Here is a 13,532-nt window from a genome sequence, read left to right on the forward strand (position 1 = left end):
TTTTTTTTTCGAGAACAAAAGAGGCTATTTTCAAGACGTTCCAGAACTGAAATTTCTGAGGACAAAATTCAAGGACTTCTCAGACCCCGGCCCTGCGACCCTTATCCAATGGGCTTTCTTTCAGTTGCCGTCGACTCGCAATGGGAATCAATGCGCGCGCTCCCTCGTGGATTCACTCTCGCGAACGACAGTCGTTCCACCGCCGACGCTCTCCGGGGAAAAGTGAGTATAGACGTCGCTTTAGGCTCAACTTTAAGAACCCCGCGATATTTGATATGATCGCACGAAGCGGACTCCGAGGGCTCAGTCATTTTTTTTTTTTTATTAATTCTTATTTGGGAGGGAATCCGCCCACCCGGGGCAGCTTGAGCCAGCGGCAGATGACGTTGCATTCTGGCCCGTGCTGCTCCTCCAGGAAGTATTTGAGGCCGCGGTCGGCGAAGTTGGACGGCCCTCTGGGAGTCCTCAGAGAGTGGATCTGGGGGTCCGTCAGGTACGTCAGGCCTTTACCGTTGGCCGTCACCCACCCTGTGTTCGGTGGAGGGGGGGGGGGGAAGAAAAAAAAAAAAGAGGGTGAGCCGCGCGGTGTTGGCGAGCGTCCGAACTCTCCGGTCTCACGTCCGACACGCACCTTGCAGGTCGACCACGACCTCCTGAAGGCCGGAGAACTGGTAGGCAAAGTGTCCGAAGGCGATGCCGTACTCCGTGGCCCGGAAGCGCTCGTCCTTCTTGCCGGTGTTGTTGGTGAGCTTGACAAAGTCGCCGAGCATGTAGGGCTCCACCGTGATGCAGCCGGTGATCTCACCTCCCTCCAGCGTCTGCTCCGCGCACAAGAAAAACCCCCCAAAAAAACAACAACAAACAAACAAACGAGAGAAGTGGAAATTGGAAATCGGTATTGGTTGCCGTGCTAGCAACAGCTTGTTACTGTGAACTAATCTGTTATTATCAAGCTTTGCCAATTTGTCGTCACAGTAGAGACTGCCGCAACCGAAACCTTTTCACAATTTCTGCGTGCGAAACTGAAGACGTTGAGACATTTATCCTCAACGTGGGGTCCTGGGGCCTCCGAGAGGTCCTTCAACAGGTTCCAGGGGCTGGATTGGACTCCGACATCATTTCATTTACACGATGTCGGCACCGTTAGAGAACGTCCAACGATGACTCTCTCGATCATAGTTTCGCTGTGTAGAACGATATGGAAGTTTGGGCCTAAATCATATCCAATAAAACTCTTCTCAGATTGGGGCGGGGCCCAGAGACTCGGGAGGTAGAGCGGGTCGTCGAGCAAGGGGAGGGTTGCCGTTTCGATCCCCGGCTCCACCTGGTAGCGTGCTGATGTGTCCTTGAGCAAGGCGCTTGACCCCCTAACTGCCCCCCCGGGCGCCTCTACATGGCAGCCCACTGCTCCTAGATACATCAGATACTAAGTAAAATGCAGAGAAATTGCAAATTTCCCTGTTGTGGCAATGATAAGGGGATATAAAAATTGATAAAAAAAACCAACATTATCAAATCGGGTCTGTGGCCTGATGCGCATCAACTTGAAGATGCTTGATACGGGACAAAAAGTTTTAGAATCACTGATCTACACTGTGAACCACGGTGGTGGGAAAGGTCAAAAGAATTACAAATCAAATTCAATTTCGGGGAGACTGGATCTCGTGCGCGGAGCTGACCAGCAGAACTTCGGAGGGGATGAAGAAGATCTGGGCCGTGACTTCCTGTTCGTGGAGTCTCTTGTTGAACTCCGTCACGTAGTACTGCGCCGTCATCTGCCGCTCCACGTCGTTCAGGTGGAACTGGATCTCTTTCGGCACCAGGTAATCCTTCCCCACGTAGCTGAGGAGGACAGTTGGTAGCTCAGACATACGTTTTTACAGACAATATTTACACCTTGTAGTCCCCCTCCATCTCACTCTAAATGGAACGCAGCGGTGCGGTTGGCAGGTGAACATCGTGGATTGGCAACACGGTGGCCAATGAAAAAAATAAGGCAATTTTTTTTTTACAAAAAAATGTTCTTTTTTAAACTGGGCTTGTTGTTAAATGGGTGACTGTCGGATTGTAAACAGATAATATGATGTCCATGCTCCAACTCCAGCATGAAATCAATTTCTGCAAAAAAATACAGCGTATGTCAGGAGTAGGCTATTGGACGAAACAAAGTGAGTAAAAACGGATGAACAGAACGAGCAAATGCCGCGCCGCGTCACACCGTCTCCCCGCCGCTCCTCCAGAGAGAGCGGTGCACCGTGCAGCCGTGCCTGTCTTTATGTTAGATCTATTTATTTTCATTTTATTTCCTACATGAATTCAACGATTTTTTTTCAACACAACTGAGTTAAGGGTCCCGTTCCAAGAAAGACCTGTGTGTCCCCGCTGTCCCCTGTTGCTTTCCGTTGCTATGGCACTACATTTAGTAAAAACTGGATGTTTTTGTGTAAATACTTGACCTGTATATAATAAGTACAGCACTTCTGTAATAGGGAGACACTATTTCTCGACCAGGCTCTAATATGACGATGTTTATTATTATTTATTGGTTTTGTAGTTTAGAATTATTTATTTTTCATTCTGAAGTTTTTTTTTTTTTTTTTTTTTTTACAAAGTTCATTTATCTAGTTGATACAATTTTTTATTGAAAATAAGTGCACTGCAGAGACAATGCAGACAATAACATTAGTGTTAAATAAATGTTATTTTAATTTCAGCAATTTTGTGTCTCATTTGTTATTTATTAAATTGTTGTATTTTATAAGATGCAACAAAAACAAAAAAGAACAAAACAAAACAACAACAACAACAACAACATGGCATTATATATATCGGCCAACGGCCACTCTGCTCTCTAATCTATATCGGCATCGGCCATTGAAAAACCCATAACGGTTGGCCGCTCATTTCGGCTGAAATATTCCATGCTTTCACGGTCACCTGCTGAGCCGTTCCTCCTGGTGTAAGAACTGCACCCACAACGCCGCTCTCTGCTTTCCCTGCATCCCCATCGGCTCTCCGATGTATGCGCAGGTCTGCCTGCCTGTCCACAAACCAGTGGCCCTGGAGAACTTCAGGTGGAGAGCACCTGGCGCAGAGGTAAACAAGCCGTTTAAATCCCCCCCCCCAAAAAAACAAACAAAACCCCCCCCAAAAAAACACAATGATTATATTACTATGTGATGACCAATAGTGTTAGAGAATGACAGAAACTCACTGTAAACGCTTCTGTGTTTCTTGATCTTGAATTTGGTCTTGTCACTCTGCAACCTCTTCAACAGGCATTCATGACAAATCCCGGCCAGAAGCGCTCGATAGTCCTGCTGGGTCAACAGATAGGGCCTCTCTGGGCTGGCACTACCTGCGGCATTTTGCTTCAGGCAGCTGTAGCACGAGGGGTTCTGGTGGCCGGAGGGACTCGTTTTTTCCCCGCCGTGTTTGGTGCCGGCCCATCCTGCCTCTTTCCCTTCCAGCACTTCGAATGGGCTCCCTGCGGAGTCCTCGGTGGAGCCGCATGGCCCCGGAGCACACGGCCCGGGGGCTGCCCGACAGGCTGAGGAAGGGTTCTGGGCAGCGGGCCGGGGGCTGTAGGGAGGCGAGTCCGTCTCCGTCTCTGCATTCACATCCACGTGGTAGCTCTGTAGTGAGCCGGGCTTGGGCGAGGCCGGGCCTCCCCCCCCGGGTGCGGCCCCAGCAGGACATTTGTGGTCGTCCGCTGAATCGCCGGTATCGGGGTTAACCAGCAGGGAGAAACTGTCGCCGGAACCGAACGGCTCGCTGCTCTGCCGTTCTCCTGGTTTCGGTTGGCTGGTTTTGCGTGGGTCAGGGGAGTTGGGGACGGGTGAGATTTTCTCCCATGACGACTGGGAGCTGAAGCTGCCATTCGGGGAGCTGGAGGACATTCCTAGATTTAGCTGGGATACGGACTGAGTCGCTCCGCTAGTCCCCGAAGGTTTTGGAGACCCACTGAGGATGTCTGTGATCCAATCCTCACTTCCCACCGTCTCTATGGCGGCCTGTAACACTTCGAACTGCTCCATGTCACTTCCTGTGCTGGAGGTGGACCCCTGTGCTGCCTTTGAGCTGACCACGGCTTTGTAGCCAACGTTGGTTTGATTCCTGTTCCCCTCTAGATCGCCGCCAGACCTGTTGTCCCTCACCCCTCCTTCAGCGTTACGTTGGAGCTCCCCAGCGCTGCTGCCGGGCCGAGGGGAGCGGCTCAAAGAGAACTCCTGCCACGAAGAGCCGAGGCTTGAGTCCGTACTTCCCAGGGTGCTGCCGAGCTCCTCCTTTTGAGGCGGACTCTCGGGGTGTGCACACAAAGCCTCCTCCTGCGGTGGCTCCTCTTCCGCCGCGTCCCCCGTCACTCCGCAGCTCTCGGTGGCGCACTCTCTGGCCAGGGCGCCGACGGTCGTCCCAAGCGCGGTTATGCACAGCCGCCAACCGTCTCTCCCCGCGCCCCTCCCCGAGCATTCCCCGCCGTCGGCCTCACACAGGGACGCGTGGTACTTCCGGAACCTCCCGATGACAAGGGAGAATCTGGAAAGGGTGAAATCGATCGGCCTCTCCGTGATGTTTCGGTAGCTATCGGGGATGAAAGACCCAGCGTCCGAGTTGGGGAAGCGTTTCACCTGCAGCAGGCCCTTGACTTGGCCGACCAGTCGCATGATCTCGCCGCAGAGGACGTCTCGCTCCTGGCTACCTGCGTGGCAGTAGTCGTAGAAGCGGGCCAGGGCTTTCTGGCAAGCTGGCACTGCCTGCGTCCACTCTGGACAAACACCCAGCCACTTGTGGACGACGGTGAGGGAGTAAGCAGCCTTGATGAAGGTGTGGAGCTCCTGCTTGCTGATGACCGGCTCGCCCTCTGCCTTGGTGAGCAGGCCGATTTCAAAGGCCTCCCTGGCCCGCAGGAGGAAGGAGCGCCTCTCAGAGGGAGGGCAGCCTATCGAAAAACTGTACGACAGCAAGCACGTCCCCTGAGCGGCCTGAAATAGAGGGTTTGCCACTGACTTCTTGTGAACTACATAAAGGGGCGAATTCATAAAAGGATTGCACGGGTGCTAAACTGGCACATGACAGAAAAAACGAGAGCCTACTTCACAAAGCACCCACAAAAAGTGAAATGCACCGCCAAATGCGCTGCCACGAAAATAGCATCTCGTGTGCTGGTGCAATTTGCAGTATTTCTATTAGGTATCATTCATACATTTGGCACAAAATTGGCCCCTTTTTATGCAACTGAGCCTCGTTGCAAAAAAACGTCCAATTCACAAACGGACGCGAATAGCTATTAGCTTATAGCTTAGAGTGAAATTATTTCTGTCTGCAGAGAGCTGGTAGAAACTGCCCGGAGACCAAAGAAATAATTAAAAAAGGTAGCGGTGCACGTTGTCAGGGAGCTGGTGCACATTGATCAGGGGTGTCACACGCAGACTTTCTATTGATCGGTCGATCATATTTTTCCGTTATTATTAGAATTAAAATTACTGTCATGGCATCCTGTAGCGATGCCTTGAACGGGCAGCAGCCCGTGGTTTTCAAAACGCACTCCAAAAGCAACTTGTTGAAACTTTGATTAATTTATTGTACAAATAAGGCATTACAAATGTTGACAAAACGGTTCTATAATTCGTATTAAACTCAAAGGATATTGAAAAAAAACCTGTTAAAGCTAAAGGGGATAGCGATAAAGCGGTTGCTGCTGTTGGCAGCAGTCGGATAGCTGTCGACCAGATTTACACCAGATCTGGTTGCAACCTCTACAAGAAGTTCCTCGTAATTTTACATTTTCTCTAAACACTTCAGATCAAAATATCTACTTTCCAACAATTATTTAAAGATTTATATATTTTTAGGACTGATAATTCATAAAACAGGCAAGTATCGCGTAGTGTAGAGCAGTACCGTAAATGTGTAATGACCGCCCCCATGCAAGGATCATTTACTTTGCCACACGGTGATTGCGATCTTATCAAAAACAAGGACAAATGACACTCGGCAGCAAAACTTCCTGGGCGTCATATCATTGGCGCAACATCGTTTGTGGATCAGACGCTGAGACGGCGCAGAGAGCGGGCGCAACTGAGGCGCAATTCATGGTGCTATTAGCGGCCGCGATCCATTTCTCTGTGAATTCGCCCCACTTTCATACATATATGCAGTGAAATGTAATAAAAGTCGACCGGAGCGCCGGCGCGGGCGACCGCAAGGGGCGGCGCCACTATCGCCGTGTGTCTGGGCTCGGCGACTCACCACATTGGTCAACACGTAGAGCGAAGCGTACTGGCTGTACACGACCGCCATCTTGGCTGCCTCGGCTGCGGAGAGGAGACGGTGGCTGGAGTCCCCTAGGAAAGACTAGCACAGGGGGTGCTACTACGACTACTACAAGGGCAGCTGGACAACAACAAAGCAGTCAAGTCTCAGGGGCGCTTACTAAATCGATATCCGGATTTGTCTTGAAGGCGCGGAAGTCCTCGTCGTTCATAGACACCAGTATGTTGGCCAAAACTCCGAGAGACGTTCCGATGCCCTGCGATATGCAAATAAGGAAGGTGCGCGTTACTGTGGAACATTGGCTTTTTGGAATGTTAAAGTGCGGGAGAAAAAAAAAGTGCCACTTTTCTTTTTGGAAAGACGTACCTTTTTATCAGGTTGAGGGAGAGCGTAGTAGCCGACCAGCGAGGCCCAGACGAGCTCTGCCGCCTCCAGCCACAGCCCTGATACGAAGCGTAGTTTGGCACGTCAAAGAACGGACTTTTTCCTCAAGCTTTTTTTCGATTATTTTTCATTATCAACCACCCCACCTAGTTTTTGTAAAACCAATCCACGCACTTGCACGCTGACCGCCTGCACCAGAACCCTGTCGCTTTCAGAGTGGTACGTCCAGCAGCCTGTATTTGAAAGATTTTCATTTTATTTTTTTCAAGTCACGTTATTGGTGGGCTGTGGACAAACCGCGAAAACACCTTTTTGAAAGAATTATACAAAATGGTATGAGCTATCTGTTTCATAATGAAGCAGGAATCATTCGTATGTGTTATTTAAATGCATGAAAGCGTCATTAAATCTCGTAAAGTCTTTGTGGAACGAATAACATAATGCACACAGATAGGGAAATTGTGCGTCAAACACATGAAAATACAGATACGATTTTCCAAGTTTGCAAAGAGCAGTTTTTACAAATAAAAAAACCCATGCCTTGTTACTATCATTATTATTATTAGCCTATTTTCCATTCAGTCTCTAGCGAGACACATTAAAGGTCCTGAAACACATTGGGCTGGCTTAGTCTATATCATGCTTTAGAGCAGCGAGTCCCAACCGTTTTGGAGTCACGGCCCACGTAAAAATCTCAAAAGTGTTCGTGGCCCACATCCGACCAGAAGTAATATAGGAGCCAAACAGTGTGTTCTCAGAGGACGTATATTTTAACAATCACATGAATTTTCATACATACAGGGCAGTAGTGGTAAAGCAAAAAAAGAGGTGTGTTAAAAATAACCTTATATCTATGGATTTTTCGCGTCACGTTAGTAACGGTATCTAGTCAGCGCTGTCTGAAGGGCGCAGTGTTTTGAAAGTAGCCTAATGACTCACGCCAGCGTTGATAAAACTAACGATAACAGGAGCACATTAATATGAACTCACCTCATGAGAAGGCTGATGTTGCATGCCTAATGCTCTGTGTCTGGCTAAAAGTACCACAGTCTCAGGCGAAGCTCCGGCTCCACGTTCAGTGTATTGCTGTATTTCGTCTTCAATGCCACAAGCGCCGAAAAGCCAGTCTCACAGAGATACATCGTCGGGGAGAGGCGTCAGAAATGGCACAGCTCTGTCGGACGGATCGGGATACTCAGAAGCAACATGAAGCCAAATGTTTGTCAGGTACTTCTGTGGGAAAGCCAGTTTCAATGCACTGTCGCCGGAGTTCCACCATGTTGTCCTTCTCTTTTGCGCTCAGGCCTGTGAGGGTCTCGTCACTGCGGCTGGCGAAGCGGTTTTTCGATCCGGCTGCACTGCACATCTGGGATGGGGAAGTGTTCGCGCAGCTTAGTCCTCAAACTGCGCTGGTGCTCTTTGACATGATTGATCACGGTGGCAGGAAGCCGCATTTTCTCCTTTGTCAAAAAATCCAACAGATTCTCAAACTTGTCGACGTTTCTCGAACTCGCCTGGCCCACATATCCATTTTTCTTATGTTTGCTTCTATTTAATTCTGGACATTGAACACGGTCACTTCTTTTCCTTGGAGACTGAGGTTGAGTCCATTACAGTGGCTGAAAATGTCCGCCAGGTATTCCGATGTAGCCGGCCACTCAAAATAACTGAAGCGATGTGCAAGTTCAAACTTTGTGTCGAGAAAAAACACCCTCACCTCATCCCGCAATTCGAAAAGTCACATCAGTACCTTCCCCCGATGAGAGCCACCGGACTTCGGTGTGTAACAGAAGCTGCTTATGGTCACTGCCCATCTCGTCACATAAAACGGCAAATAAAGGTGATTGCAGCGGGCGGCTTTTAATGAAGTTGACTCTGACCGCCTCATCTACAACAGTCTTAAGATTTGCAGCATTTTCTTTACAGCCAGGGCTGCTCTGTGTATACTGCAGTGGATGGATGTTACGAGTGGCGCCACAGCTTTCACCCGGGAGATGACTCCACTGTGCTGGCTCAGTGTTTCACTCCCACACGTTTGGACCAATCAACCCCCTTTGAAACTATGAAGGCGTTCAGAATGTCAAAAATGGCCTCGGCCGTTGAGCGCGTCGGTAAAGATTTGCAAAAACAGGAACTCTTCTTTTATCTCTCCTTTGTTTTCATACCATACATGGGCAAGCATGTTTGACAGATTTGTGATGTCGATTCATCCAGTTGGAGGGCAAAAAGGCGACAAATTCTCTACCGTCTCTTCAATCTTGCGTTTGACTGAGTTATCAGACGATGAGATGAGGTTGATTGGCTCGCACGCCTTCTCTGCCAACATCACCCCCACGATCACTTTTGTGGCAGGAAGGATTTAATTCTCCTCGATTGTATGGGGCTTACTAGGCTTGGCTGACCCGATAGGACGCTTCCACTGCCTTAGCGTTCTCGTGCCCATACGTGACGTTTCGATGACTTTCTTCTTGCCCTGATGCTCCTTAAGTTTATTATCGAAAAATTGAAGCGGCTTGGACATGTCCTGCTGGTGTTTTGTCTCGAGGTGACGGCGCAGTTTACATGGCTTCAGAGCTTGGTTTGATAAAATCTCAGGACACATCACGCACGGCGGTAACGGTTCATCTTCCGTGCCGGTCCAAAAAAATCCCATGGGACTGTCCCGCCTGCCCCATGGACTTCGCTTGTGGATGACGTACCAATGGCTTCTCTCCTTTTCAGTGTGCCTGATGCTAGCCAACCATCCATTTTGATTATCACCTCAAGTTAAAAAATGTAAGGGTGCACGTCGATCGTGGTCCGGCTCGGACGTAGTACGCCCGAACATAAGTTCCTATCTATCAGTGATGATGCAGTTCTGAAGGTTTTAAAGAAAAAATACCATGAATGATTCTTTTTTTTTTTACATTTAAAAAAGCTTTTGTAATTTATAATTTTGTATTTCTTTTTTCAATAAAATCGATGTGTTTTGCCCATGATTTGGCGGCCCACTTGCAATGCCTTCACGGCCTATAGGTTGGAAATCGCTGCTTTAGAGACTTTTTAATGTAATTACGAGAGCATCGAACATACCAGTTGCGCCACTGCTGTTAATCAGATTGCTCAGTATATACTCAGCCTTCTGCAATTTTCCTGTGGGCGAGAGAAATGAAAAAATCTGATAAAATTATGTCCACATTTACCGATATAAAACATTATCTTAATTAAGAAATATTCCTCCACCACCCACCCAGAGTAGTAATAGTTTTTTACCATCAATATTGGTATTATGCAACTTTATAATGCCTTCACAACTGTATATTAGGGATGCAACGGTACACGGTAGGTTATCGAACTGTTCGGTACGCCCCCTACGGTTCAATACGCACAGGTGAACCGTGGTATTACAGTATCACGGTACCACTGTAGAAGTGCACTGGACGTGTAGGCACGGCGTGGGGTCCGCGCAGCATTTCTCTTTTTTTTTTGCACTAAAGGTCTATTTTTATTTTTTTTTTTAAACAGCTACGCAGCCTTGATAGATAGAAACACAAGATAAAACTACATAGATATGTTCAGTAAAGGGTGCCATCAATCAAGGCGTCCAGTGGGTAAATAACCCCTGGGATGGCTGCGCTACCGTTTTATTACCAACATCTCGTCACCACGTCGTTCACGAAACTATCCGGTTCCTTTGAACGTTTTGTTTTTTTGTGGGAATGAAGGGAACCGAGTCTCGCTGGTTGATGAGCACTTGTCTTTTTGGTCAGGTTTCACAGTTTAATGTTTAATGTTATTTTTTAAGTTGCCGTCTCCTGCCGCCGGCAAATGTTTCCCCCTCCATGTGAGAGATAGTCTATGCTCCTCCCTCGTCGGGAGGTGCCCTGGCTGAAAAGGAGCGCACCCGCTGTCACGTCGGGCTCACAAAGCGAAGGCTTTCAAGAAGTTATTTCACTATTATTATTCATGTGTGAAAAATACTGTTTATACCTGTTCTCCACAAAAATAACTAACTACACTGGTTTTATATTATTTATTTTTTTATTGTGTATCGTTTTTAAAATATTATATATATATATATATATACATATAAATAAATAAATATTGAATGGAAATTAATATCTGAATTACCCACTGTCCTGGACACCTCGCCCTTAATTAGATGAACTTATGCAAATTATAACAACCCACCAATGAACTTGAACCCCCCATAGTCATACACATAGAGCATTACACTACTTATTTGTGGCGGACTACTATAAAAACCTTTTTTACACCTTTTAATGATTTAATAAAAAATAAATTGTAAATATAAAGATACCGAAACCGTACCATAACCGTGGCCCCAAAACCGTGACACATATCAAACCATGAGCCCACCGTGCTGTTGCATCCCCACTGTATATATCAATATTTAATTGCAATGTTCATGCAAAATGACAGAATGAAAACACAGAAAGTCCTCTCGCACACCTCTTTACGCTGCATAGTCCTCTTTATATTAAATGTAATAGTGTATTTAAACATACACTCTAGGTATTTACCAACAAACACACACAGAAACATAAGACAACGCCCTAGCCAACGCCTGCCTCCGGCCCACCTTACCGGAGTTGAGGTAGACCCTTGCTTGTCGTATGACCAGCTGGGGGGCCACCGGGGTGTCCGGGTGGCGTCGGTGGAGGAGCTTGGTGATCTTCAGCAGCCGACTGGACTCGTCCATCCAGTAGAGGAAGCGGTCGACCAGGAAGACCACCGCCAGCGCCCAGCAGGCCTCGCCGACCGCGATGGACGCCTTCAGTAGAGCCTTGAAGCGCGGCGGACATATTTGTTCGGAGACGCTTTATAAAACGCCGTGGCATTCGGTAATTCGATTATTTGGACTTTGTGCCCTTACCAGGAGCTGCAGTAGATGCCGGCGGATCAGGTCGGTGAGGTTGGCCTTGTCCCGGGAGCCGGGGGATTTCTTATATTGCCACTTCTCCGGCACGAAGGGCCACTTCATCTCGACGGCCTCCCGGAGGAGCAGGGCCAGCTCCGCGCACAGGGCCTCTGTCGGCACGAGAAAGAAACAATGACGTTGGCCTGGATGTGAAAATAACAAAAACAAAAACGTGAAATCCCTCCGGCGCGAGGAGAATGGAAAGTTCACATGTAACCCCATGGGTCCACAGGTGGGAGCTTTTTGGGGACCCGCTCCACTGTGGCGCGAGCAGACACGTGCGCGCAGCGTCCTCTGTCGGTTCACCTCGGTTCCTGCAGAAGCTGAGCCGAGCCTCTTCACTGGGCGGGACGGCCTGTTGTGACGCTGCTTCAAGGCAGTCCTCCAGCCAGACCCCCACCTCCTGGCTGTCCATGCTGGGTGGGGCAGAATTTAGGCAAGTGTAGGTAAGTGATCTACTAAAAATATACATTTTTTTGCTTACCATTTTATTTGTATTTTACTCCTGATTTGTTCTTTTCTTTTTTTCCCCCCTGTAGCGCCTTGAGATTGGTCCCCAATCAAAGGTGCATTATAAATGAAATGTATTATTATTATTATTGTTATTATTATTATTAGTAGTAGTAGTAGTAGTAGTATTGTAAACGTAGATCCTGTGGTAAACAATGAAATGTTGGTGGTGGTTGCGGTGGTGGTGGTGGTGGGTCGAGGGGGGTTACGTTCACGGTCAGTTGAGACGGGATGTCGGGCCTATAGCTGGTACGGAACACTGTTGACGTCATCAAACGACATATGACGTCGCCAGCGTCCCGCGTCAGGCCTAACTAGGACCCGTACTAAAGTCTAAACCATTACTAATTACAAGTAATTAGTAACTACTATTCTTTAATGAAGTATCAGTAACTACAAATTACCACCTAATTACTAACTAATTACAACTTATGAAACTCCATACCATAATTTGAACATCTATCACAGCAAAGCCATGAGACAAACCGTACAACTTTGTGAATCCTCAGATTGTGAAATTTAAAGTAAACCAATTGTTTCGAAGAGCTCCTGAAACAAACCAATTTCTAAATCTCACTTTCACGCCATAAGCAAGTGGGAGACGTTCCTCCGACGCGACGTCTTCCTTCCGCCCATCGGGCGTTCGCGGTCTCGGCGGGGCGCGGAGGGTTGTTCCGCGCTGTCAGGGCTTCTCCTCCGGTTGACGCGATTCACTCGCTCGGATCCAACCCGGCGCGACGAGCCTCCACGCGTCCGGCTGCAGCGTCTGCTTCCCGGTGGCGCGGGATCTGCGGCGAGCTGTTGGGCGGGGACCCAAGGGCTTTCCCCCTCATTGGCTCCCAGTCGAGGACAAAGAAATCGATTTTTTTTTTAAAAATGCTTTATATTTTGAAATGTTCCAAGTGATCGTGATTTAGATTTTGATTTTTTTTTATTTATTTTTTTTGTTATTTCTCAACGGTGAAAACGTGTATGCCAAAAATAACGACCGAACAAGTGTATACTTAGATTAAAATGATGTCTAAAAATATCATTATTTTTCGTTATTCCTCAATACTGTAGTAAAAACCGTGTTTAAAAAAAAAAAAAAAAAAAATCATAATAATAAAAAAGTTAATAAAAAAATACTTGATTCTCTCGGTCTGCTGTTTGTGGAAACTGAAAAACCGAAAGCAGAACTTGATTAATTCTTGTTTTTTTCCTTCAAAAACGTCTATGGGTGCCAATGCCTTGTGCGCTGGTGCATATTTTCAGGGGGCATAGTCTTCAGTAGCCAGTCTTTAAAGAAAATCAACAATCTTAAAATGATTACATACATACAGAGCGTGATCATAACGTTGCATTCAAGACATAATAAGATAAGTTCACCTCAACGCATACAGTGTACCAGGCCTATTCAACTACATTCTGTTGGGGGCCAAATTTTCGAGTTGTTACCATCTCA

General features: G+C 47.5%; 1 protein-coding gene across 1 annotated transcript; it reads right to left on the minus strand.

Moving 5' to 3' along the window:
- Positions 1-331: 331 nt before the first annotated feature.
- On the minus strand, positions 332-12,757 carry alpk1 (alpha-kinase 1; the record flags this gene model as incomplete). The annotated part of the gene is made up of 14 exons (XM_080023537.1): positions 12,666-12,757; positions 11,885-11,994; positions 11,534-11,688; positions 11,245-11,443; positions 9,730-9,789; positions 6,804-6,890; positions 6,640-6,716; positions 6,434-6,529; positions 6,250-6,354; positions 3,215-4,982; positions 2,938-3,085; positions 1,680-1,842; positions 632-818; positions 332-528 (listed from the first exon to the last, which is right to left on the minus strand). The coding sequence occupies exons 2-14, from the start codon at positions 11,991-11,993 to the stop codon at positions 332-334; spliced, it is 3,351 nt and encodes a 1,116-aa protein (XP_079879663.1). The 5' UTR covers position 11,994; positions 12,666-12,757.
- Between the last annotated feature and the right edge of the window lie 775 nt (positions 12,758-13,532).

This window comes from Zeus faber, assembly GCF_960531495.2.
Source record: "Zeus faber genome assembly, chromosome: 22".
Lineage (NCBI taxonomy): Eukaryota > Metazoa > Chordata > Actinopteri > Zeiformes > Zeidae > Zeus > Zeus faber.